This window comes from Pseudonaja textilis, chromosome 3 (genome assembly GCF_049901715.1).
Source record: "Pseudonaja textilis isolate UNSWEBS1 chromosome 3, rPseTex1.2, whole genome shotgun sequence".
Taxonomy (NCBI): domain Eukaryota; kingdom Metazoa; phylum Chordata; class Lepidosauria; order Squamata; family Elapidae; genus Pseudonaja; species Pseudonaja textilis.
Window position 1 is genome coordinate 4,456,392 of NC_141992.1, and position 26,422 is coordinate 4,482,813.

Sequence of the window (26,422 nt, forward strand, 5' to 3'; positions counted from 1 at the left end):
AATACATCCAGCTGTGTTTCTACTTGGAAACTGTTAGGAATATAAGTCACCTAACAGGTATTTAGGTTGGGAATATATAAACCAGGATAGACATTTTAATACTGTATCTTTAAGAAAATCCAAAAGTGTAATTGAGTGTGTTTTCTCAAAAGGCCATAAGATGGAGCCAGAAACCTAGGTTGTTTAGTCTTAGTCTCAGAAGAAGTCTCAGTGAGTCTCTTTTTCCTTCTGTTGGAGAATATTGCTGTTCCTTCTAATTGACTGTTATTCATGGATTTGATGTAAGTTTGTTACTGAACTGTTTTTGACGCTGGACTTTGTTATTGGATTATCCCTGGACTGAAAACTGACTGATTTTATCTGTGGATGACTTTGGACTGCTTATTTTGAACTTTGCTTAAACCTTTATTGAAAGTAAAAAAACTATATTTACTGTACAGTGTATCTGTGTGCTGTGTGTGTATTATTCAAACACTACTCTCAAATACGTCTCCCTGTATGCGCTCATTCTCCTCACAGGGAATTATCTTAACAGAAACCGCTTCTAAGATTTGGTGCTTGAGGCAGAAAAATAAAATTCTGACTTTGGAATTTGCTGGTTCGATCACTTTGTTGCTGTAGAAAGGGCTGATATATATTAAGTATGCAAAAGTAAAAAAAAATGAAGCTGTATATTTATTGATTTTATTTTACTGCACTGAAAAGAATTGGAAATGGTTTTTTTTTATTTTTTACTCCACAATTCTCTCTTCCCCTTCTCTCTCTTTCTTTAGTTTTACTTGTATTTTATACTTCGATGATTTCAATAAAAATTATACAGATAATTTTTTAAAAAAAGTGAATTGATGGTAACTGTTCTTAGTTATTTGAGTTCATTTTTTGCAGACATTTTTTTACAGAAACCAGTAGAAGATAGACAATTAAATCAAATAAGTACAGCAAAATATTCGAAAGCAACACCATATTTCTCTTTGTACCCATTATGTAATTTTATAGAATGACATAATTCCTGGAAAATTATCTGTACAAATAACATACAGACAAGAGTATTGAATGTAGACATTTAACATTTTATACCACTTCTTCATATTTTAAAAACATGTCTACACTCCTGAATTATTTGATTTTTTAATAGTTGCTCTTTTATAACTTCTGTAAGCAAATAAATAACTGTATAAGTTGTATTATTTTATTCATTTTTACTAAATTTTATAAATTAATATTTATGCAAAAAAAATACCCTGTAATGATGATATTTTAACCATAAGAAGGAGCCAAGGACTAAAATATTATTAATTTAATAGAGTAAGACTCACAATACATAATTTTGTGACAGTTTCTGAATTATCACACATGGCTAGTAGAATAATACAAGAAAGGAGAGAGTCAGGAAGAAGCAAAAAACATCCCAGAATTATGTTTTTTATACATTTGTTCTTTAATAACTTCTGTAATTATATGCTTTTTATTTTTCTTTCTTTCCTAATTATTTCAATACATGTCCAAAAGAATAATTTCTTCAGTTTTTCTTTCTTTCTTTCTTTCTTTCTTTCTTTCTTTCTTTCTTTCTTTCTTTCTTTCTTTCTTTCTTTCTTTCTTTCTTTCTTTCCTTCCTTCTTTCTTTCTAAAACAAAGAATCAGCACTTACATTTTAAGGAAGATTTGATGAAGTCCCAGACATGGCAAAGCAAAGTAAGGTTGTTTTTCTTTTTAATCTCCAAATTGATTTCACAGGCTTATAACTTTATACATTTGGCCGAGTGAAGTGCTCGGGACACAAGCATTTGAATAATATTATTATTGATCGCCTAATTCGGATCCTTTCTCATCCTGAAAATCTGTTAGGAAGAGGAGTCCCTAACTTGAAGTCCCAGACTGCCTCACTTCCTGGGATGTTCCTGAATGAGATCTTGTCCTGTGGCGTCTCCACATATTTATCAGGAAAAGGTAAAAGATGAAAACGGCAGCTACTTTGCTCAGGAAAAGCCCGATGCAGAGAACAATGGTGGATTGTTGCTGAGAGTCTGTGGAGAAAAGACAGTGGATTAACAAAACAACATAACAGATTTGGAAGGGACCTTGGAGGTCATCTAGTCCAGTGGTTGCCAACCAGTGGGCCTGGGACCACTGGTGGTCCATGAGCAAAATTTTGTGGTCGGCAGAGAAATGTCCCCCTCACCATAGCAATTAATCCAGGCTGTGCAGGAACACAAGGATGCACCACCCACATGGCCTGCGGGAACACAACGCTTGCGTCACTTGTGTTGTGAACAACATGAGGTAGTGAGAGGAGGAGGGAAACGGCGGAGGGGGGGAACTTGCCCCACACGCCTCACCTGGCCACCGGGCTGTTTCTTTCCACTTCTTTCTTCCGCTTTTGGCTGCACGCAAAGAAAGCAGCCAAAGTCTTTCTTTCTCTCCCCTAAACTCCGCCAGAAATGAGTCTTTGGGACCCTGCAAGGCCTCCTGCTCCAAGAGGCTGCGCTGGCACGACAAGTCTCACAAAGACTCTTTTCTGTCGGAGTTTGTGGGAGAGAAAGAAAGACTTCTGCGGCTTCTGCTGCTTTCCTTGCATGAAGCCAAAAGTCTCTCTCTGTCTCTGTTCCATGAGAACGGAGCTGGAGATGGTATCCTGCGATCCCAAATAAAGAATGATCAGTTGGTAGGAAAACAGGGTGGGAGATTTTCCTGCAGACTTTTGGGGGGAGATTTTCCCAGGGTCTCTGGTCCGTGGGATTTAAAATTGGAGCAGGAGGCCTTGCAGGGTCCCAAAGACCTACCCCGTTTTCCTACCAATCGATCGTTCTTTATTTGGGATCACAGGATATTGTCCCCAGCTCCGTTCTCATGGAACAGAGACAGAGGGAGAAAGAGAGACTTTTGGCTTCATGCAAGGAAAGCAGCAGAAGCTGCAGAAGTCTTTCTCCTCTCCCCCAAACTCCGCCAGAAAAGAGTGTTTGCCGGCGCAGCCTCGTGGAGCAGGAGGCCTTGCAGGGTCCCAAAGACTCATTTCTGGCGGAATTTGGGGGGAGAGAAAGAAAGACTTTGGCTGCTTTCTTTGCGTGCAGCCAAAAGCGGAAGAAGAAAGAAGTGGAAAGAAACAGCCCGGTGGCCAGGTGAGGCGCGTGGGGTGAGTGGGGCAAGTTCCCCCACTCTTCCCTTTCCTCCCTCCCCTCACTACCTCATGTTGTTTGCAATGCAAGCGACGCAAAGCCTGGATTAATTGCTATGGTGGGGAGGACATTTCTCTGCGGACCACCAAAATTTTCTCATGGATCACTAGTGGTCCCTAGCCCACTGGTTGGCGACCACTGTCCTATATTATTATTATTAACACGCTCTGATGCTAAGGAGTTCTACTCCCCCTCCCCACCTGAAATGAAGTCTGCTCCAAATGCAAAACACAAGCAGAGGAGAGGAGTTTCAATTTCAGTTTCAATTTCACAGCACCAAGCAGCTTTAGTACAGAACAGTTGAGCTAAGCCACGCCCAGGCTCCTTGCTGTCTCCTTGCTCACACAGCAAATACTGTTTCACTTTCCAAACAGCCCTCCACTCTCTCACACACTGACAGGATGCTAGTCAGATGAAGACTGATGGATGCTGGTAGGCAGAGGCAGAATTCCCCCCCCCCCCTCATATATTCCTCCCCCAAAACTAAGCCTGACCACATAGTTTTGTAGTGAAGCAAGGGTATAAAGCTAGTATGTTTATATATAAGACATAAAAACTTCCTGGAAATCAGTTTTGCTTTGAGTCTGGAAAGGATCACAAAGAAAATGCGAACTATGCAGAAGCAGGAAACACAAGTAGTCCTTGACTTACAGCCTTTCGCTTAGTGACTTTTCGAAGTTACCACGGCACTGAAAAAAGTGACTGCACACAACTGTTGTAGCGCCCCCCCCCCCACGGTCACGTGATGAAAATTCAGATGCTTGACCACTGATTCGTATTTATGATGGTGGCAGTGGCCTTGCCCCCTGGGGGCCATGGGTTCCCCTTTTGTGACCTTCTGACAAGGACACTCAATGGGTGTACTGACCAAAGCTTCCTGAGACACCAACACACACACACACATTAAATCCAAAACCCTTTTATTTTAGTTCGATGGCTGTGAATTATCGTCCTTCACAGCCCGTAATGAGTCTCAACCAGTTATAAATAGTCCCCTTTGGAAGTCTGCCAAAGTCCTTCGGGAGAAGTTTGATAAGAACCCACCTTTATCTTCCTTGAAGTGCTGGCAACGGCTAAAGTACCGATTAGCCTCTCAAAACCAAAACAGAGCACAAGTTCACCATGGAGCTTTCGGGTTCCAAACCGACCAGAGCCAACAACCTTGCTTCCTGCAAAGGTTCCCGTCCCTTTGCACTTCCTTTATATCTTATGGGAGCCTTCCTCCTGAGTCACCCCTTTTGTCTTAACTACTCCTGCCTTCTGGCAGCTCTGTGCACGCGCGCACTGGGAACAGGCTTCCCTAGTTCCTCTGCCTCACTGCTGTCAGATTTTGGAGGCTCCGGTGTCAGCACATAACTCCCTGATGGCCCTGGCTCCATCTTTGTGTGGGATGAAGGACCCTTGTCTGAGCCCTCCCCAGACTCCAGGACTGGCCCATGTTCCTCTCCGCTGTCCGATTCTGCTGCCATCTCCGCAGGCTGCCAGCGGACCACAACAATGGGAAAGCCAGATTCTCTGAAGCAGGGGGCGCCAACTGTTAGGGATACACCCTAGCAAGATCTGCAGGGCAGTCAGGCAGGCAGGCAAAATATGTGAGATAAGTGTTGTGTAGTTTACACTCAGTAAAAGCAGATACAGTGCCAATTAAAGTGGTTTTATTCCAGCAAGAGGTTAAGCTTAGTCAAAACAGTCCATATATCATACACTTATTTCAGTCCGTCCAGGGATTATCCAGTTGCAAAATTCCAATGTCAAAAATGGTCAGTACACTTACAAAATAACAGTCCGGTAATTTATCTCTTCACAGTAGAGAGAGATATGCAACAAACTCAACTCAAGTTCTGTCTGCAACTCCAGTAATTGCTAGCAAAGCGTCAGGGAATGTCAGCTTCTCATCAGCGTCTCTTGCTTCCCTTTATGGTGGTTTCACACCACACCCAAAACTACATGCTTTGCATTTAAAGTAACACATACTCTAAACTAAGAATCATAGCTTATATATTATTTTATCTTACCCAAACTAGTTAGGTGACCAATGTTATACCTAACATTCTCCCCTTTTGGGTAATATAATAATATATATAGCTATTTACAATCTTAACCCATAGTCATCACAACTCTCTTTGTGTTTTACTGCACCTTGGCTTTTGTAAATTGATCAGCAATGTTTTGCTCAGTCATACAATACTCCAATCTTATTAAACCATCTTTACAGATTGTCTTACATTCAGATATCTAAGATCTGTATGCTTAGATCTCGTTTTTACAGCAATATTTGTAGCCAACTGTATGGCTGCTTGATTGTCCTCATACACAACAATGGAATCATTAACAGTTAATCCCATATCCAACAACAACTGTTTATACAGAATTAAATCAGTACATAATAAAGATAGACATGAAAATTCTGCTTCCATTGTGGACATACTTATGTGTTGCTGTCTAATTGACCTCCAACCAATTAATGCTTTTCCTAATAGTATAGCCATTCCAGAAGTTGATTTCTTAGTGTTTATATCTGTTGCAAAACTTGCATCAGCATATGCACTTAGAATCAAATCATCTTTTGCTCCAAATACAATGCATAGTGCATTGTCCTTTAAGATACCTTAAGATACGCTTTGCTGCTTGCCAGTGTCGCTCATTGGGGTCAGCATTGAATCTAGCCAATTGATTAGTACTATAGGCAATATCTGGCCTTGACCAATTACTAATGTATGATAGACTACCAATTAATGACTGATAGATAGTCTTATCGAATTTTGAACTCTGAACATCAGTCCGGCAAAATTCCTGACTCATTGGAGTTTTTGCTGGTTTACAAAGTTCCATCTTATATGTTTTTAGTAATTGATAAATCTTATCCTCTTGAGATATCTTATAGCCATTATTGGTTTTATTTATTGTCAATCCGAGATACTGTTTTATCTCTCCTAATTGCTTTAATTTTATCCTTTTTCCTAATAATGATATTATTTCAGTTGCTTCATTAGTTTTTGTAATTAAAGCAATATCATCTGTAAACAACAATAATAATGACACTATTCCATTTTTCTCTCTTTTGAATAAACATGGATCAGCTAAACCTGCTTTAAACCCTATATTGTTTAACTCCTTAATATATTGGTTCCATTCGTAACCAGATTGTTTTAATCCATAGAGACTCTTTTTAAACTTCCAACAGTCATTATTAGTTTTATCATCCTTAATCCCTACAGGTTTCTTTAGGTATATAGTGTGCTGCAATGGTGCATGCAGATAGGCAGTTTCTACATCTAAATGATTTATGATATAGTTTTTCTTAGCTGCCCACACTAAAGCTGCTCTCAAGGTTGTTGCTTTTAAACTTGGTGCAAACACTTCATCATAATCACATGCAGTTTGATTAAATCCTTGAGCTACCAACCTAGCCTTATGGGTAACAGTCCCATTTGTACCTGTTTTTAATTTAAATATCCATTTACAGCCAATGGACTTTTCACCTGGAGGTAATGTTGCATTCTCATAGACTCCCATCTGTTTTAATGAATTCAGTTCCTTTTTCATTGCTGTATGCCAGTTCTCCTGATCCTTTGCAGGATACAATTTCAATTCTTCCACAGTGGTTGGAATTTTGCTAATCTGGCACACCATACTTGCCTGATACCTATCAGGTGGTCTACTTACTCGTGTTGACCTTCTAGGTAGAACAGGACTCACAGGTGGACTCTTATCTATAACCTGTTCCTGGTCATCTATTTCCTCTTCACTTATTTCTTCCTTAACTGGTGCTATTTTCTCTTCCTTTACTTTATCTTTAATTGGACTTTTACTAGTATGGTGGCTCGGGCCCTTGTAGGTTTCTATGACTACACTTTTATTCGAATCGTGTTCCAATTTTTGCCATCCCACATGTTCCAGGAATTGAACACCAGCACTACAATAAATTTTAGTTGTATCCTTTTCCCAGAACCTGTAAGATTTATGGTTAGATTCGTAACCTACAAAAAATAATCTTTTAGCCCTATGCTGTCCCTTATGTCTCAGTTGTGTGGGAATATGCACCCATGCTGGTGCACCAAATGTGTGCATGTAACTCAAGTCAGGTTTTCTACCATGCCACCGTGTGAATGGTAATTCACCAGTTGTTGAGTTAACAACATTATTCAATATATGATTACCACACATTGTTGCTTCTCCCCACAAATTCTCAGGTAATCCTGAATCTGACAACATAGTACGAGCCATTGCCTGCAGTGTTTGGCCTCGCCTTTCTATAAAGGAATTATGTTGGCCTATATGGTGCAGACCTTTTATGTTCTACACCTGCCATCTTCAGTCTATTTTGGAATTTAGTATTTATAAATCTCGTACCATTATCAGTTATAAGAGTTACTAGTTTCCTTTAGTTTTCCTCTCTGCAAACTTTAACCAATTAAAGAAATTCTGATATGTTTCCGTTTTACTCTTCATTAAATAACAGAAACCATATCTAGAATAATGATCCATTATACTTAATATATAACGAGCACCTCCCACACTTGGATTTTTAGGGCCTATAATATCAGCAAATACGACCTCTAGAGGCTCCTTAGTCTTAAATCCATTAATTCTATTTGCTGGTATTACCTTGCTTTTTTCTTGACTGCAAGCATTGCAGTGCAAATACTTACTGCAAGGCTTCAGTTTTATACCTTTAGACAGTTCAACTGTTTGCTTGAGCATTTTAAAATTTATATGCCCTAAACGTCTGTGTAACAAATGTATGCATTCATCATGAGGTTTAACGTTATTATACACTGTGTTAGCCACCTGTAATTGATCATCATTTAACACATACAATTCACCTTTTAAAGTTGCAGTCACTTTTTTACCTTCCTTTCTATTATGCAGTTTTCTCCCTAAAGGTAACTACATAACCTAGTTTAATCAAAACTCTAACTGAAAGCAAATTAAACTTAAGTTGTGGTACATATAACATTTTTACATTTTCTTTTATGCGAGAACAATATGCAGTACCTTGAGCTTTTGCTTTCAGTTTCCAACCATTCGCTAATGATATCTGCTGTGAACTCGTGGACATCTTAATAAATCTTTTCTTATCTTTTGTTATGCAGTGCGATGCTCCACTATCTACCACCCAAAAATTATTATTGTTCACAATTTGGTTGCTATACATGGCTAACTCTAAGCACTTTTACCCTTTTGATGCCTTTTTGCATTCTGGCTGGCATTTTGGCTTTTTTCTTTCTTGCAGAATCGGGCCAAATGTCCTTTTTCCACAATTAAAACATTTTCTAATTGTGTAGGCTGACGAAGATAATTCCTCTTCTTGTGGCTGTTCCCTTCTGAGTTGATCCCTTTCAAGCCTTCTCCTGGCTTCTTCAATTAATCTGCCAGTAATGTCAGTTAATGTGAGGTTGTCCTTGGGCAGCACTTCCAATGAAGTTACGTAATCATCATAACTCTGATCCAAAGAAGACAAAATTATATAAACCTGGTGCAGTTCAGTGAAGATAAGCTCTTTTTCATGCAGCTCCTGAAAAATCCTCTTCATAGTGTTTATATGAGTCAACATGTCTCCATTCTTTTGAAGATGTGTTCTAAACAGTTTCCGTGTAAGATTTATATGAGCTCCTACACTCTCTCGAACATAAATCTTCTTTAAATTATCCCAGCACTTAGCAGCTGTTTCTTCTCCACGAATATGGACAAGTTGCTGGTCACTGAGTGTGAGTCCTATTATACAGAGAGCTTGCTCATTTTTCAGTTTCCATTCTTGTAACTTCTGGGCATCATCTTCATCCTCTGGATCCCAAGCATCTACCTCTGGTGGGTTTTGTATTATATTCCACAAACCTTCTCTGCGTAGAAGTAGGCTGCATTTCATAGACCATGAAACATAGTTTGTTCCATCCAGTTTGGATATTAGAGACAAACTTGGTAAATTGACTTGTGCCATCTTTTTCTGGATATTAAACTATAATTAAACACAGCTGTCTGTTTACAGTATTGTGTAACTACACAAACTCTCACTTTATATAAGCCTGTTATATCCTGGTTAGTTTGACTGTGCAGCTGGGCCCATAACCAGTGTTAGGGATACACCCTAGCAAGATCTGCAGGGCAGTCAGGCAGGCAGGCAAAATATGTGAGATAAGTGTTGTGTAGTTTACACTCAGTAAAAGCAGATACAGTGCCAATTAAAGTGGTTTTATTCCAGCAAGAGGTTAAGCTTAGTCAAAACAGTCCATATATCATACACTTATTTCAGTCCGTCCAGGGATTATCCAGTTGCAAAATTCCAATGTCAAAAATGGTCAGTACACTTACAAAACAACAGTCCAGTAATTTATCTCTTCACAGTAGAGAGAGATATGCAACAAACTCAACTCAAGTTCTGTCTGCAACTCCAGTAATTGCTAGCAAAGCGTCAGGGAATGTCAGCTTCTCATCAGCGTCTCTTGCTTCCCTTTATGGTGGTTTCACACCACACCCAAAACTACATGCTTTGCATTTAAAGTAACACATACTCTAAACTAAGAATCATAGCTTATATATTATTTTATCTTACCCAAACTAGTTAGGTGACCAATGTTATACCTAACACCAACTTTTTGGACCTTAGGGACCACCAAACTCATAATTTTGGACCTTAGGGACCACTAGCATGAATTTTGACTGATGGTGGCTTGCTCACATTGGAGAGAGAGAGAGAGAGAGAGAGAGAGGGAGGGAGAGAGAGAGAGATCTGATCTAACCTCTCTTCCTCTCTCTCTCTCTTTCACACACACACACACAAGCAGGGGTGGGATTTCAAATTTCTTAACAACCAGTTCTGTGGGCATGGCCTAATTTGTGGGTGTGACTTGGTGGACATGTGACTAGCTGGGCATGGCTTGTATGTAAATATTATAAATATTTATATACATAGTGATTTTTTTTTATAAAGAAAGAGCAACTTTTACCCAAAATCAGGCAAAGCAGGCAGGCAGATTAAGTTGCTCACAGAATCACGGATTCACTTAGAGACCCGTGTTTCTGCCATCAGCTAGCTCAGTCTGTACTGTTTCAGTCCTAAGGAAGGTTTGGCTCAGCTTAAAAGCAGAGCCGAAGATCTAAAGATTAGTTATAAAGCAAGAAATCCAATGATTTCCTGCTTTCTAGCTGATCTAAATCTCCCAGCACAGCAGAACAGCTGATGGTCGGATAAAGGAAAAATAGCAACTTAGCAAGCAAGTTTGCTAGGTAAGGAGGAAGTGGGCAGGAGGACAGGCCATGTGGGTGGCACAGCCTTGTGTTCCTGCGCAGCCTGGATTAATTGCTTTGGGGGTGCTCTCGGGGTGACATTTCTCGGTGGACCACCAAAATTTTCTTGCCGACCACCACTGGGCCACGACCCACCAGTTGGCGACCCCTGCACTGAATAACTGTGCTACTAAGGTAACAGCTACAAAGATTCACTTAGCAAGAAAGGCCGTAGAAATGGAGCCAAACCCATGGAACCCGCATTTCACTTAGCAACAAGAAACATGGGCCCAATGGTGGCCGTAAGCCAAGGACGACCTACCCTGATGCCTAATTTCATTTAGCGTAAAACAAATCTGGAAAAAAACCAACAACAGCCACCCTCCAAGGTTGTACGTCAATAAAACCTCAGAAAGGAAAGTTTTGAAAGTCCACACTTACTTCCTGATTTTTTAAGCGGCCTTGTAATGAAGAGCCTGGTGGTTTCGTTGACCAGAGGCTGAGAATCGTGCTTGACCTGACAAAGGAAAATGGAGGAGTTCCTGTCTTCGGTGGCCATCACCTCCATGAAGCTTTTGTAGGAATAAGTGCCATCGGGGTTCAACGTTTTGGGGGCAACCATTCCTTTTCCGCTTGGGGCATCCCTGGCAAACAGCCCCATTGCTGCATTTTCTGGATAAAAGTTTTCTGCGTTGCAAATGACCATCACCGAGGTGTTCAGCTGGACGGGGGAAGGTGGAATCATCTTAAGATGTATTTGGGGAGGAACTGAGCAAAGAAAGCCAAAGAGATTGGTCGTAAGAGGTTGGGATTCATTTTTTTTTAAACAACGGGTTCTGTGGGTGTGGCCATGTGACTGGGTGGGCGTGGCTGCTTCTTCGTTTTTGCAGCATCCCCCATTTTGGGGGCTTTCTTGGCCTCAGGGAAGCCTCCTCGGGGGCGTTTTTTGCTCCCAGGAAGCTTCCCTGGGGCACAGGAAAGCAGAAAATGGAGGGAGGGGCTCGGCCCTCGATCCAATTTTTGCCTTCTTGAACATCAGAGGAGCCTTAGGGGAGCAAAAATGCCCCCCCCAGCTCCTCTGAAGCCCAGAAGGCCCCCAAAATAGGTGGCAACTGCAAAAAAGCAAAAAAAATAAAATAAAAGCCACGCCCACCAAGCCATGCCCACAGAACCGGTAGTAAAAATGTTCGAATCCCACCGCTGCGCATAACCTCCTCCCTCTCTGCAACTCAAGGTTCACCTACCTCTCAGAACATCCCCAAGCAGGAAGTTGGTTTGAGCCTTCCGAGATGAGTTGTGTTGGATCTGGCAGCTCAGCTGTGACCTCAGGTCCCCTTGCTCAAGCAAAATTGCCAGACTGCTTGCCACGCGGTACACCCTGCCCCGCGGTCCTTCACTAGAAAAAAATTTAGCCTTTTCTGAATGTATCGTTTTCCCATCCTTCTTCCAAAAAACTTTGATGGCTTTGGAGGAGAAGTTCTTTGCCAAGCATTGAAAAGAAGCCCACGATCCTGCCACGATCCTGTCTTGAGGGCCAATAATTTGAGGCTGGGATGGTTCGACTGAGGGAGAGAGCAGAGAGACATCAGTTGAGGTTCCTCAGGAACAACACAGGAGTCTCCAAGAATGTTTTTGGTCACAGAGACACAGCCTACCAAACATGGAGTTTACTCCCACAGGACTGGGAACCTCCATCCCGTCGAATGAGGGACGGAGGGCTACCTACTAATTGTGGAGACCGCAGTGCCTTTCCCTGAAGCCAGTTCTCTTTCTGGGACTCTTGATCCAGACTTGGTGAATTCAGCAAGTTCTGACCAGTTGTTCTGACCCACGCACTTTTCTGACAAATCAAACACAATTCAAAAAAAGAACAGAAACCTTGTGATGTTTTTAACAAAATAATTAGCTGTGATAAGCACAAGCCTTGCCAAACTGTGCGAGACTTGCCAAAAGATAACAGACAGGAAATAATATGCAAAATAAGAACCTTCAAATACAAACTCAGGATACTAGAATGTCCACGAGGCTGGAGTTTCAAAACGTCTTTGCCTTCTGCAAAGAAGATTAGTTTCACAGCTGGCTTTTATCTTCTTGAAGGAGGGGGCATTAACTTTCAGCCTTACTCCCGAGTTGCCCATGCTGTTGTAGCTGCTCTTTCCTCAGAGCAATCCTGCGTGCACATCCACTTAGCACAGGCTCCTCTGGAACCTCCTCATCGCTGTTGCCAGCCCCCACAATCTGTGAAGGCAGCAGTCTACTCCCTGATGGTCCTGGCCCCTCATCTGAGTCCTCGCTCTCCTCATCATCCGCACCTGCTGCTGGCTAACCACAACACCAGTTCTGGAGAACCAGTAGATGAAATTTTGAATAGTTCAGAGAACCGGAAAATCCCACCTCTGACTGGCCCCGCCAACCCCATCTTTTCTCTGCCTCCCATTGAGTCCCAGCTGATCGGCTGGGTCTCCTTTGGTTGCCTGCACAGGAGAACGGAGCTGGAAAGCAGGTTAGTGGGGTGGGGAGGGAATGGGGATTTTACAGTAACCTTCCCCTGCCATGCCCACCAAGCCACATTCACAGAACCGGTAGTAAAAAAAAAATGTGAATCCCACCACGTGGTCTGAACTTCACACAACTGTAGGCATCTTCAGGGCAGATGGTTGGATGCTGAGGCAGATCCTTTGTGTTGGATCCTCGGATGACCCTCTCACGCACATACATACACACCTGTTATGTCTCACCTGTATCCACAGGTGAGCAATCAAAACTCTAAAGTTCGAAAAATACAAGCAACCGAAAGCAAACCCCAACAAAGGTAACTGCTGAGGTTTTTCCAGTTCTCAGCAGTAATCCCGAAATCTCTTGGGCAATCCTGAAGTGCCTATAAATCACAATGCCTCCGAGAATCTTCACAGTACTTTCGCTCCAACAATACACTTTGCTTCTGGCAAATTTCTCAAGCCAATCCGTTTCCTTTTATCCCCTAAAGAGGGCGTGTTAGTCTCATTAATCACTGGCTTGACGCTTCTTTCCCAATTGAGATTGATGTCTCAATCTCCGTCTATTTCTCACGTCAAGCCAAGATCCCTCAAAGCCCTTTTCCTCACTTGAAACCTCTCGCACGTTTTCCTGATTATCTGTTCCTGGCTGCTGTGTAATCAGAGAGGGAGGACACCTCCAATAAATTAGGTTCGTCTCTCGTAGCTAAGTCCACTTCCTCATCCTGGCTACCTTCAAAATCACTCAACAATGCAGGGTGGAGATGGGAGGAGCCTGCGCCGTGATGAGCGATACGGTCTGCAATCGAGCTCCTCGATTGCAGCCGATATCTCCGCTACCGTCGGTCCAACGGACCCACGCTGTCCCGTAGGGGCAGCCACCGTGAAGAGCGCACCCTGAGGACTCCGGGATACCGCAAAACCCTGGAGAGCCCGGGTGAAGCTCTTCTTGCCAGCGGCGGAGAGGCAGCCCCATGCTGCTGAAGCGGGCAGCTCCAGAAGGAAAGAGTTTGAGAAAGAGTTTGTCGGTTGGGTGAGAACTTTTTTTTTTTATATTTAATTTTTGAGTTTTGAAAGTTTACTCTGACTATTTGAAGAAACCTGTGTGATTTTTGTTTTTTTTGACAAAACTGACTAAGCGCGTTCTTTTAGGGAAACGCCAAAGAGAGAATCCATTTTTTTTTCTTTTCTTTGCTTCCGGACTTTATTGTTATTTATTGGATAACTGGACTTTTTTTAATATATTCATATGTTTTATTCTTCTTCTGGATTTTTATTTTTGGGCTAGAGGCTTCTCTTGATTTTGTTTGATTTTGTGCTTTTGCTTTTGTGTATTCCATCGCCCACGGCTTTCCCTTTCCAGAGAGGAGGGGGAAAGTGAGAACTAAGATACTTTGTAACACTGCCACCTAGAGGCTCGGAAATATTTTACTTGAACTGGAAAAAACAGACTCTTCTTCTCAAGGACATCCTCTGATAAGATAGAGGAAAGCACTCTGTGGAATATTATTACAGGTGTCTTTCTGGATATTTATGGCTTGCTTTGAAGCTTGTGGGAAAGAGAAGGAGTTATAATTAGAGCCTTGGATAATTAAATAGAGTGCAGTGTATTGTTGCTTATTCTCTTTTTTAATTTTTTTCTGAGTTCTGCCAACCCCTCCACTAACATCAAGGTCTTTACTTTTAAGCTTGATTTATTTGCAAAGGGAAGCCTCTGAACTTTTTTTTTTTTTTACTTTTATTTTATTTTGATTTAATTTGCTTTATTTTTTTCTTTTTGCCCATTTGGATCCTGTTTTTCTGTTTTTTTTTTTTTTTAATGTACATTAGTGGACTATTTTTTTTTTCCTTTTTCAATTGAGGTTTCTTTTTTTTTTTTTTTTTTTTGCTGGACTAAGGTGTGGAATTTGAAGAAACTTATTTTTCTTGGTTTTTGTGTTGTTTTTGTTTTTTTCTTTTTCTTTTTCCCTTCTTTTTTTGGCTTTGTCTTGTTTATTATTATTATTGGGTTTTTTATTCTTACTTTTACTCTTTTTTATGGATTACTTTTTTTTTTATTGGATTAAGGTCAGGAAGAATTTGAAGAATTTTTCCTTTTTTTTTTTTTTTTTCTCTCACTATTGGCTTTTTTATTGTTGGCCTTTTATCTTGGATTATAACTTCATATTTTTTTTTGTGGATTAAAATTTGAAAGAACTTGAAGAGTTGGAACCACTTAAAATGAGTAAGAAACTTATATCTTCGGTGCCTCTATGTCTGCTTCTGCCTCCCACCTTCTGGACAGCGCCAATTCAGACATTGTTAAAGCAAGATAAAGAAAAAGAAAAAGAACAAGAAAGAGTATCCTTTCAGATGATTATGCAAGGAATTCAAGATCTTAAGGTAAAAATGGATACTATTGAACAAAGAACAAGTAGGATGGAACAGATGATGGTAAAATATGAGGAGAGACTTCAAAATGTTGAAGAGGGGGCAAACAAAGAGAGGAGAAGATTGGAAACATTGACAATAGATTAACAGTGATTGAACAAGAAAAAGTGGAGATGTTGAAGGGAGTTGGATAGATCAGAATTTTATCTCAGATTTCAAAATATAGAAGAAGAAAAAGGACAAGATTTGGCCACTTATAATGGTAGGAATTTTGGCGGAGGCGCCGAGATAACAGAAGAGAAGATGATGGATGGAATAGATGAGATATATCGAGTTTTTACAAGATATGCGATGAGAAATAACCTACCCAGAGAAGTTCATATTAGATTTATTAAAAATCTTTGAAGACACAAGTATTGCAAGTAGCAAGAGAGAAGCCACTGAAATACAAAGGTAAAGAAATTTTGGTTTTAAAACAAATACCTAGAAGAGTGAGAGAGATGAGAAGAGAATATCGATTCCTGACTAAAAGGTTATTGGAAAAAGAGGTGTCTTACAGATGGTTGATTCCAGAAGGATTGATGTTTACGTGGCAGGAACAGAGACATAGAATTGATTCAATCGAGAAAGCAGAACTGTTTTGTGCAGAGGTTCTTGGAGGGAGAGAAGGAGGAGCAGGAAAGGAGGTCTCATCAATTGAACCCCAAGAGGAACAAATGGAGATTGGAAAAGAAGAAGGTGCAGTAGGTGGACAAGGATATTAAAGATCAACGTGAGGCAAGACCCACGAGAGTGGTTAAATCTAAATATAAAATATAATTATGGAAGAGAAAAACTGATTACAATGAATATAAATGGACTGAATTCAGCTGCTAAGAGAAGGAAGACTTTCCATAAATCAATGAAATTAAGGTTTGACATAATTTGCTTACAAGAAGTTCATATTAAAAAGCAACATGAACAATTGTTATTACAACCAAAATTAGGGAAATTGTTTACCTCTTTGACACAATCCAAGAAAAGAGGGGTGGTTTTATATATTAAAGAGGCCATTCCAGCAAAAATGATTTATACAGATGATGATGGGAGAATATTAATGGTAGAAATAATGGACAATAATAGAAAGATACTTTTGATTGCAATTTATGCCCGAATGATAAACAGGAAGAATTCTATAGAAAATTACATACCAAGATTGCTGAACTTGACTATGCTAATATAATTATGATGGGAGACTTTAATGGAATTGTGGATAATAAACTTGATTATATCGCAACAGCAGTAAAGCATAACAGAAAAACTCTTCCTAAATCCTTTTTAAAATGATAGATGAACTAACTTTAAAAGACATATGGAGAGAAAGAAATGATAAATCTAAGCAATTTACGTTTCTATTCAAATAGGCATTTATCATGGTCCAGACTGGATATGATTTGGATCTCAACAGATTTAATGTCTAGTATTCAAGAAGTAAATATTGAAACAAGCACTTGGGCTTGACCATAACCCATTGACAATTAAATGGAAGGGACAAGGGAAAAGATCGAGATGGACATTAAATAATACTATTTTAAAGGATAAGGAATTTATACAATGGATGGAGAAAGAACTGGCCTTTTTCTTTAAAGAGAATAGAAAAGAAGACACCTCAACACAGAATGTTTGGGACACAATGAAGGCCTATGCTAGAGGCTTGATAATAGACTATACAAGAAAAAGGAATATTAGGAAAAGGCAAACTCTTAAAGCCTTGGATGACGAATATAAGAGACTTGAAAAGAATTACAGAAAATACCACACAGAAAAGATGTCAAACTGAAACTGGATATAACTAAACATAAAATGGACTTAATAGAGAAAGAAGAACTGGCACAGAAAATTAGGAATGCTAAACAGAATTATTTCGAGGATGCAAACAAGCCAGGTAGATGGCTAGCATACAAATTGAGAAAGGAGAAAGAGTCGAGGAAAATACTGCAGTTAATAGACGACCAAGGTAAAATTTGTTATGGCAGCAAAGAAAAAAAGAAATTATCTATGATTTTTATAAGCATTTATAAGAAAGAAGACATTGATGAGGAGAAAGTTAAACAATACTTGCAGAATGTAAATTTACCTAAGATATCTAAAGAGATTGAAGAAATGCTAGAAAGCAATATAACAATGATGGAGCTAAGCCAAGCACTTAAGAAACAAAATAATGGAAAGGCACCAGGTCCAGATGGACTTCCTGTAGAATTTTATAAAACTTTTCAAGAATTACTTTGTATTCCACTGTTAGAAGTTATGAATGAAGTCATGGTAAAAAAGATAATTCTAAAACATGGTCAGAGGCTTATATTACACTTATTCCAAAGGAGGAGGCGGACCTACTTCAAATCAAGAATTATAGACCGATTTCCTTATTAAATGCAGACTATAAAATTTTTGCTTCAATATTGGCAGAAAGACTTAAAAAGTATTTGAATAACTTCATCCACCCAGATCAAAATGGGTTTCAAGCCAAAACGACAAATTAGAGATAATATGAGAGTAATTTTAGACACCTTGGAATATTATGAGGCGCACCCTGAAAAGCAAATGGCTCTGATATTTTTAGATGCTCAAAAGGCATTTGATAATGTAAATTGGAGGTTTATGGTACTCCTAATGGAACAGATGGGCTTTGCTAGAAGATTTATTCAAGCAATAGAAGCAATTTATAATGAACAAACAGCTAAGGTAATGATGGAAGGAGAATATACAGATTCTATTAATATAAGAAAAGGTACAAGACAAGGTTGTCCTCTTTTCGCCTTTGTTATTTGTATTGACTTTGGAAGTGTTGAATAGAAACATTAGAGAAGATAAAACTATAAAAGGAATGAAAATCAAAAAGGAGGAATTCAAATTACAAGCTTTTGCAGATGACCTAGTCTTTATTTTGGAAGATCCTATAGAAACAGCCTCAAGCTGTTGGAAAAGATAGAGGCCTATGGGGAGGTGGCTGGTCTGAAAATAAATAGAGATAAAACAAAGATTTTGTCAAAAGAACATGTTGCTGAAACAAAGAGAAGAGTTGGCAGAACTGTTAAAAATCCAAGTTACAAACAAGGTTAAGTATCTGGGGATATATTTGACATCAAGATGTAGTACGTTGAAGGAGAATAATTATATTAAACTTAAACAACAGATAGCTCAAGATTTGAAAAAATGGGAGAACTTACAATTGTCATTAATAGGAAGGATCTCAACAATCAAGATGAACATTTTGCCCAGAGTCTTATTCTTGTTTCAAACAATACCAATTAGGCTTGGAAAAGAATACTTTGAGGATTTAAATAAAATTGTTTTGAAGTATATATGGCAAGGCAAGAAAGCAAGAATAAAGTTAAAGCTTTTACAGGATGCTAGATTTAGAGGAGGGTTTGGTCTGCCTAATTGGGAGTTGTACTACCAAGCTGCAAACTTGACGTGGGTTAAAGAATGGATAACATTAAGGAAAACCAGATTGTTGACATTAGAAGGTCATGATTTGTTGTTGGGCTGGCATGCTTTTTTATGGTACAAGGGAACCAAAACACAGGGGTATTTTAGAAGACATTATATACGGGAGTCTCTGTGGTTGAATTGGGAGAAGATAAAAACAGTGTTATTTGAAAATTCCAGTTTGGTTATCGATTTATAGAAGCGTTCTCTTATCCTATAATCTATAAAAAGGAACAAACAGTTAACTATGGGGAATTATTAGATGAAAAGGGTGAACTTAAATCGATACAAAAACTGGAAGAACAAGGTATACAGATGAATTGGTTTTCATATTTGCAAATATATTCAAAGTACTATGAGGATTCCAAAGCAGAGGGATTTTATGATAAGCAAACTGACTTGGATAAGATTTTGATGGGTACTGATGAAAAGGTGATTAAAAAATTGTATGGTTATTTATTGCAAATTAAGCTTGAGGAAGAACAAGTTAAGGAAACTATGATTGCGTGGGGAGGAATTTTGGATATGGGATTGATTTAGAGAAATGGCAGAAATTATGGTCGCAAAATTATAAAATGACAATGTCTACAGCCTATAAAGAAAACTTGTATAAGATGTTTTACAGGTGGCATTTTCCCCGACAAGGATAGCAAGAATGTTCAAGAACAAATCCGAAAAATGCTGGAAGTGTCATCAGAAACCTGGTTCATACTATCACATGTGGTGGACTTGTGAGGATGCTAGAAAATATTGGACTAAAATCCACATGTGGCTGGAAAAAATGACGAAGAAGCATATAGACTTGAAACCGGAGTTTTTTCTATTGGGAATCCTACCAGATACTTATAGTAAAGAGTTGAAATATTTGATTGTAAATGTATTGACTGCTGCTAGGATTGTATTTGCAAAAAATTGGAAAAATGAGAAAATTCCATTGCAAGAAGAAGTTCTAAAAAAAATTTTGGAATGTGCTGAGATGAGTAGATTGACTTTTGAAATTAGAGAGCAAGAAGATAAACAATTTTATTTAGTTTGGGATCTTTTCTATCAATGGTTGAATGATGAAATATTAAAATATAAAAGTTAGATAATAAGGAATAATAATGACTTTATTTTCCCTTTCCTTTTATTGGTTTTTGATACTATATCTATATAATAGTTTTTCTGTTTTCTTCTTTTTCCTATTTGGGATAGAATTGGTATGATTATAAGATTTGTTTTAGAATAAAATATTTAAAATATAGTCATCTCACAAAGGCATGACCGAATAAAAGTTTAGTCAATTTTTTTTTTTTTTTTAATAGCGATACTATGATTTATAAATTTGTATTGATAAGAGTATTATATAAGCTAATTGTAATTGTGACTATGAGGTGAATGCACAAAACCGATGGACCAACCGACTTACTGTGTGTACAAAAATATGGGGGAGCTGATACTTTTATGTTTTGTTGTTGTGTTTTGTATGTTAAAAAACAATAAAAAATTTAAAAAAAAAAAAAACAATGCAGGGTCATATCTCAGTGCCAGATCCTCTTCACTCGAGCTCACATCTGCTGACGGACCAGATTCAAATCCCAGAGTCACAACACACACCCCTGGCTAATCATCTTAGTCCCTCTCTTCTGAACTTTTTCCTAAGTCTCAAATCTTTTTTTGTGGCACGGTGACCAAAATCGGTTGCAGGATTCCAAGTGTGATCTTACTACAGGTTTTATAAAGCGTGAAGTATCACTACCGCTTTATAAAACCCTAGTAAGACCACACCTGCAACCGATTTTGGTTGCCATACTACACACACACACACACACAAAAGATGTTGAGACTTTAGAAAAAAAGTTCAGAGAAGAGCAGCTAAGATGATTAAAGGCCTGGAGACTAAAACACATGAAGAATGGCTACAGGATTTGGCCAATCTCGAGAAAAAAAAGGACTAGGGGAGACATGATAGCAGTATTCTAGTATTTGAGGGACTGCCACAAAGAGGAGAAGTCAAATTATTCTCCAAAGTAACCTGAAGGCAGGACAAGAAACAATGGTTGGAAACTAATCAAAGAGAGAAGCAACCTTGAATTTTAGGAGAAACTTCCTAAGAGTGAGGACAATAAACCAGTGGAACTACTTGCCACCAGGAGTTATTGGTGCTCCAACATTGGAAGTTGTCAAGAAGAGATTGGACAATCACTTCTCTGAAATGGTATCGGATCTTCTGCTGAACTAGAAGACTTTCAAGCTCCGCTCCAGCTCATTCGTTCTATTCAAAGCTCCTCCTTTATCACTAAAAATGAGGGATGGGTTTTTCTCCTGGTCTTTTTGCCCCAGACAGTGTATACTTTATTTAATAAATTTATTTATTAAACGTTTCGTCAGTTAAAAGCAAATTTTCACATATTGCAACATTGCTAAAGCACTGTATACATTCGCATTTCATTCCTATTAGCGTGTTATACATCTTTGTATTTACTTCTTCATCATTTTAAGTATTATTTATACATACATACATTTTTATTTACATTGGTTTACATGTAAACCTTATTGTTTTATGAGGTTACAAAATTATCATTCAACTCCTTTCCCTTATCCATTCGTCCCAGACATCCCATATTTTATAATATTCTCCTTCTTCCTTATCTTTCAATAACTTTGTTAATCTATCCGACACAGCACATTCGTGTACTGTATTAATTATTATGGTTTCTGTGGGGATCGTAGCCTGCTTCCAATTTTGGGCAGAAGTAATTCTAGCAGCTGTTATGATGTGGAACATCAGGTATTGATATTTCTTATGCTTGGTTCTAGCATGCCTAATAAAAAAAGTTCTGGTTTAAATTTTATTCTCTGTTTTAACAGATAAGAGATCATCAGAGTTGGAAGGAACCTTGTAGGTCATCTAGTCCAACCCCCCCATCCAAGCGGGAGACCCTACACCATTTCTGACCAATGGCAGTCCAATCGCTTCTTGAAAGCCTCCAGGGATGAAGCTCCCACAACTTCCGAGGGCAGCTTCTATTCCATAGGTTGATTGTTCTCACTGTCAGAAAGTTTCTCCTTATTTCCAGGTTGAATCTCTCCTTGATCAGTTTCCATCCATTATTCCTTGTCTGGCCTACAGGTGTTTTAGAAAATAGCTTGACCCCTTCCTCCTCCCTGTGGCAGCCCCTCAAATATTGGAAGACCGCTATCACGTGTCCCATGGTCCACTAGACTAGCCAAGCCCAGTTCCTGCAACCGTTCATTGTGTGTTTTAGTCTCCAGTTCCCTCATCATCTTGGTTACTCTTCTCTGTACTTTTTCTAGAATCTCAACATCTTTTTAATAATGTGGTGACCAAAACTGGATGCAGGACTCTAGGTGTGGCCTTACTAAGGCTTTATAGAGTGGTATTAGTACCTCCCTTGATCTTGATTGAATCCTTCTGTTAATACAACTTAGGATTGCATTGGCTTTTTTGGCTGCTGCTGCACACTGCTGGCTCCTATTTAGCTGGTTGTCCACTAAGACTCCCAGATCCCTCTCCCAGTTCCTGCTATCGAGCCTGGTTTCACCCAGTCTATATGTGTACTCTTGGTTTTTCTTGCCTAAGTGTAGGACTTTATTCTTCTCTACATTGAATTTCATTTTGTTAGATAGGGCCTGGTGTTCTAGTCTGTCAAGATCCATCTGGATCTTGAGCCTATCTTCTTGGGCGTTAGCTATTCCTGCCAGCGTAGTATCATCTGCAAATTTGGTAAGTTCCCCTTCTATTCCCTTATCTAAGTCATTTTGTTATTTCCTCTAACCATAATCTATTTTTTACCAGTATTTCCGTGCATGGGGGCGGGTCCACCACATATGAAAGTATGTTCCCTGTTTATCATTACATCTCCAACATTAAGGTATCATACTTGGGGACTTTTTGGCTGTTCTTGCTAGGGGTAGATGCCAGCGGTAAAACATTTTGTATATATTCTCTTTGTAAGAAACTAAACATTGTTAATTTATAATTTACAGTGTAAATACAGTGTATACTTGAGAGTGAGGTTCCTTCTGGCTGTCGTGATTTTTCCAGAAGTTGTGTGACTTTCACATATATTTTATAAAATCTCTCTTTTTGTTTCGGTTATTGTGGAACAGGAGTTGAACATAACACAATTTTCAGACTCCGTGTTGGTGATAGCCAGAAAGAACCTCATTTTATGCTTAATGCAGTGGTGGGATTCAATTTTTTTTTATTACTACCAGTTCTGTGGGCATGGCTTGGTGGGCAGGGCAGGGGAAGGATCCTGTAAAATCTACATTCCTTCCCTACTCCAGGGGGAAGGATACTGCAAAATCCCATTCCCTCCCCACCCCACTAACCTGCTTTCCAGCTCCGTTCTCCTGTGCAGGGCAACCAAAGAAGACCCAGCTGATCAGCTGTGACACAGGAGGCAGAGAAGAGATGGCGTTGGTGGGGCCAGTCAGAGGTGGGATTTGCCGGTTCTCTGAATTACTCAAAATTTCTGCTACCGATTCTCCAGAACTGGTCAGAAACAGCTGAATCCCACCTCTGGTACAAATGTCTATGGAGATTCTCAGTCATGGTTGTTCTAAAGGTCCTTTTTCAAGAGGTATTTTCTTCAGATTTTCCTTTGAAAAACACTCCGTGTAGAAAGTTACTGTGCACTTGCGCAATAAAGAGTTTACCGCTTTTCTTGAGAACTATTGGTCAATCTTCTTTGGATAATTCCTTACAGCGAGAAGGATTAACTTGTAGGGCCCCCCATCATTGTGAGTTTCTAAGAAAATATAGAACAGCTGTTTTTTTTTTAGATGTTATGAGGATTCCAGCGTTTGGCAGCGAGTTGGATTAGAATACCTTCAAGGTGCCTTCCCTTCCAGATGTAGGATTCTATCAGACGCTGAAGGTATGGTCCAACTATCCTGAAGTCCACACTTCAAGGACCAGATCAAACCAGGTGTCCCCGGTTGATCTTCAGAACTTCAGAGCTCTGATACTCTTTCTGACTTGCTCACTTAGCCACTCGGGTGGGAAGCAATGGAAGAAATCTCCTCCCCAGATCTATCCATGTTTCCCCAAAAATAAGACCCTGCCTTCAGTGGTGGCATTCAGCCAGTTTGCACCAGTTTGGGAGAACCGGATGTTAACTTTCTGAGTAGTTTGCACGAACTGGTTGTCGGAAGAAATCACCAGGGCAGAGAAACCGGTTGTTAAATGATTTGAATCCCACCACTGCCTGACTTAGATTGTTTTTGCCACCAGAAAAAGGCACCAGGTCTTATTTTCGGGGGATGCCATCCATTGACTAACGTCAATTGTGCGCGTCGCCCTGGCTTCCTTTTCGCTGTCAGAGGCCTTCAGGAATTTCTTCTTCTGTGGCTTTCCTGAAGGCCTCTGCAGGGGATAACAGACTCAGGATCAATCTGGCGCTTTCTTATCAGCTCCAGAGGCCTTCAGGAAAGATTTGCCAGCCTTGCTGGCTGCAGAAGAAATGGGCCGGCAAGTCAGGTGTTGTGTGTGTGAGGCCTGTCTATAACTGTCCAAAAGTAAATAGTAGGGCATCTCCACTCCCCACCCCCCAATTCCCACCTTAGCTTAATTTTTACCCATCCACTCTGGAGGGGGTGGGAAGTTAATTAGGGTTTATTTTTTGGTGGGGCTAAGGCTTATATTGTGTAAAAATCAAGCTAGGGCTTACTTTCAGGGTAGGTCATATTTTTTCTGCTCACCTCAACTTTCAGAGAAGCCCCTCAGGTTTGAAGCCACCTTAATGTTCCTCTCACCCTGGATTTTATTCCAGTAGCAACTCTGAGTAAAGGAATTGGTCTGATCTCGACTGTCAACACTCACCCGGATCTTGCAGGAGGAGGAGGAGGAGGAGGAGGAGCATCGGAAGGGGACTGCAGACGCTCTTGAAGGACCCCAAGGCAGCCATGCCAATAGCAACAGGAGAGTCAATCTGAGTTGACTTCGTGTCTTGCCGAACAGATCTTTCCACCAGAGCAAGAAACCAAAGAGGAACTCCCATTTCCTTTTCATAAAATTGGACCAATGCCTCAAGTTTGAATTTCTGGGTAAGTGATGGCATCTAGCCAATGAAGTCAGAGAAGCTGCTTATTGAGGACCAATAAAAACCATCCCTAAATCAGCACTATTCAATGACTAGCCATCCCGTCGTCCCAAAAATTAGAAAATTAGACTTTACTTCAAAGTGTTCTGACCCAGCCTTTGCAGAAGCAAGAAACAGACCCCTCACCAAGAAAAGAAAAAAACCCTCTTTATTTACACCAGGGGTCCCCAAACTTGGCAACTTTAAGTCTTGTGGATTTCAACTCCCAGAATTCTCCAGCCACCTATGGGAGTTGAAGTCCACAAGTCTTAAAGTTGCCAAGTTTGGAGACCTCTGATTTACACCTTGGGAATTAACTGCCTTCACCAACAGAAAGTCCAGGCAAGCGTCCTACAAGGAGTTCACTGATATAATAGTTGTCAGCCTCCAAGATTCCTTCTTCTGCTTGACTCTTTCCAGATACCATAGAAAGTGGAGCGGAGATGAATAATTGGGCCTCATGTGGGGAAGGGTGCTGAAGGTTGAAGTTGTGTGAATTGTAAAAGTTGGGATGCTTTCTTGCATACTGTTCTGACCCAACCCTGGTTCCAAGAGAACAAACACAAGACAAAGGAGTACAACCTTTTTTATGTTTCAGCTAAGAATTCTGTTTCTTCACAGATAAAAGGCTGCTGCAAACTAATTAACTTTGATAAGCACAAACCTTGCCAAAACTGTGCGAGACTGCCAAGAATCACAGATAAGAAATATTTCACAACACGAGGGTCTTCAAATAGCAGCTGCAATGTCCACGAGGCTGAGGTTCAAAACGTCTTTGCTTCTGCAAAGAGCATTTGCTTCACAGTGCTTTTATCTTCTTGAAGGAGGGCCATTACCTTGCGGCTCCTGAGTCGCCCATGCTCTTTCCTACGAGCAATCCTGCACGCACGTGCAATTGGCACAGGCTCCTCGGGAACCTCCTCATCGCTGTTGCCAGCCCCTACAATCTCTGAAGGCAGCAGCCCACTCCCTAATGGTCCTGGCCCCTCATCTGAGTCCTCACTCTCCTCAGCCGTCCGCACCTGCTGCCAGCTAAGCACAACACATACTGCACAAATGCAGACACTTATCTTTTCTAGGCCAAGATCAATCATCTTGACATACCAGATGTCTGAGATGCCATTAAAAAATGTACCCACATGACATCATGCACTCCTCGGATTGGATGTCCCCAATTTGAATTGTTGGGGATGGGGACATGGGATAATAATATGTAATTTCCATGCCTTTTGCTCCAGATCTCGTATTTCTCCTGTTGCTACCACTTCAATTTCAGTAAAAGTCCTTTTCTCTATAAAAATGGAGCCTGAGGTTTTCTTTCTTGGATTTTTGAATGCTGCCACACCTGACAATAGTCCCTATCAGCTCATTAAGATAAAGGCAAGGCCACAAGCTCCCAACTGGTCAGAACCTGCTGAATACCACCTCTGCACCACCCCCTCTGTGTCTTTCCTAGAAGTAAAACTTCAGAGCATCAGAGTGGAACTAAATTCTCCGGCAAATTATTATGAAATGTGTGGTTACCCTCTCCTTCCTCTTTATAGTGTGGTAAATGTGTGGTTATCCTCTCCTTCCTCTTACGAGGAAAATAAAATCGAAC

The 26,422-nt window shown here is 39.9% G+C and overlaps 1 protein-coding gene across 1 annotated transcript; it reads right to left on the reverse strand.

Moving 5' to 3' along the window:
- Positions 1-1,287: 1,287 nt before the first annotated feature.
- On the reverse strand, positions 1,288-24,698 carry LOC113452832 (tyrosine-protein phosphatase non-receptor type substrate 1-like). The gene is made up of 4 exons (XM_087928860.1): positions 24,564-24,698; positions 11,645-11,962; positions 10,842-11,168; positions 1,288-2,024 (listed from the first exon to the last, which is right to left on the reverse strand). Exons 1-4 carry the CDS (start codon positions 24,646-24,648, stop codon positions 1,858-1,860), a joined length of 897 nt encoding a protein of 298 aa, XP_087784986.1. The 5' UTR covers positions 24,649-24,698; the 3' UTR covers positions 1,288-1,857.
- Between the last annotated feature and the right edge of the window lie 1,724 nt (positions 24,699-26,422).

Bases quoted from the DNA above. Each gene is read 5' to 3' on its own strand.
- LOC113452832 (XM_087928860.1), bottom strand. From the start codon at position 24,648: ATGGCTGCCTTGGGGTCCTTCAAGAGCGTCTGCAGTCCCCTTCCGATG. The intron at 11,963-24,563 runs GTGAGTGTTGAC...TCTCTCCCTCAG, and splicing joins CCTCCTCCTGCAAGATCCGG to TCGAACCATCCCAGCCTCAA. The intron at 11,169-11,644 runs GTAGGTGAACCT...TTCTTTGCTCAG, and splicing joins GCTTGGGGATGTTCTGAGAG to TTCCTCCCCAAATACATCTT.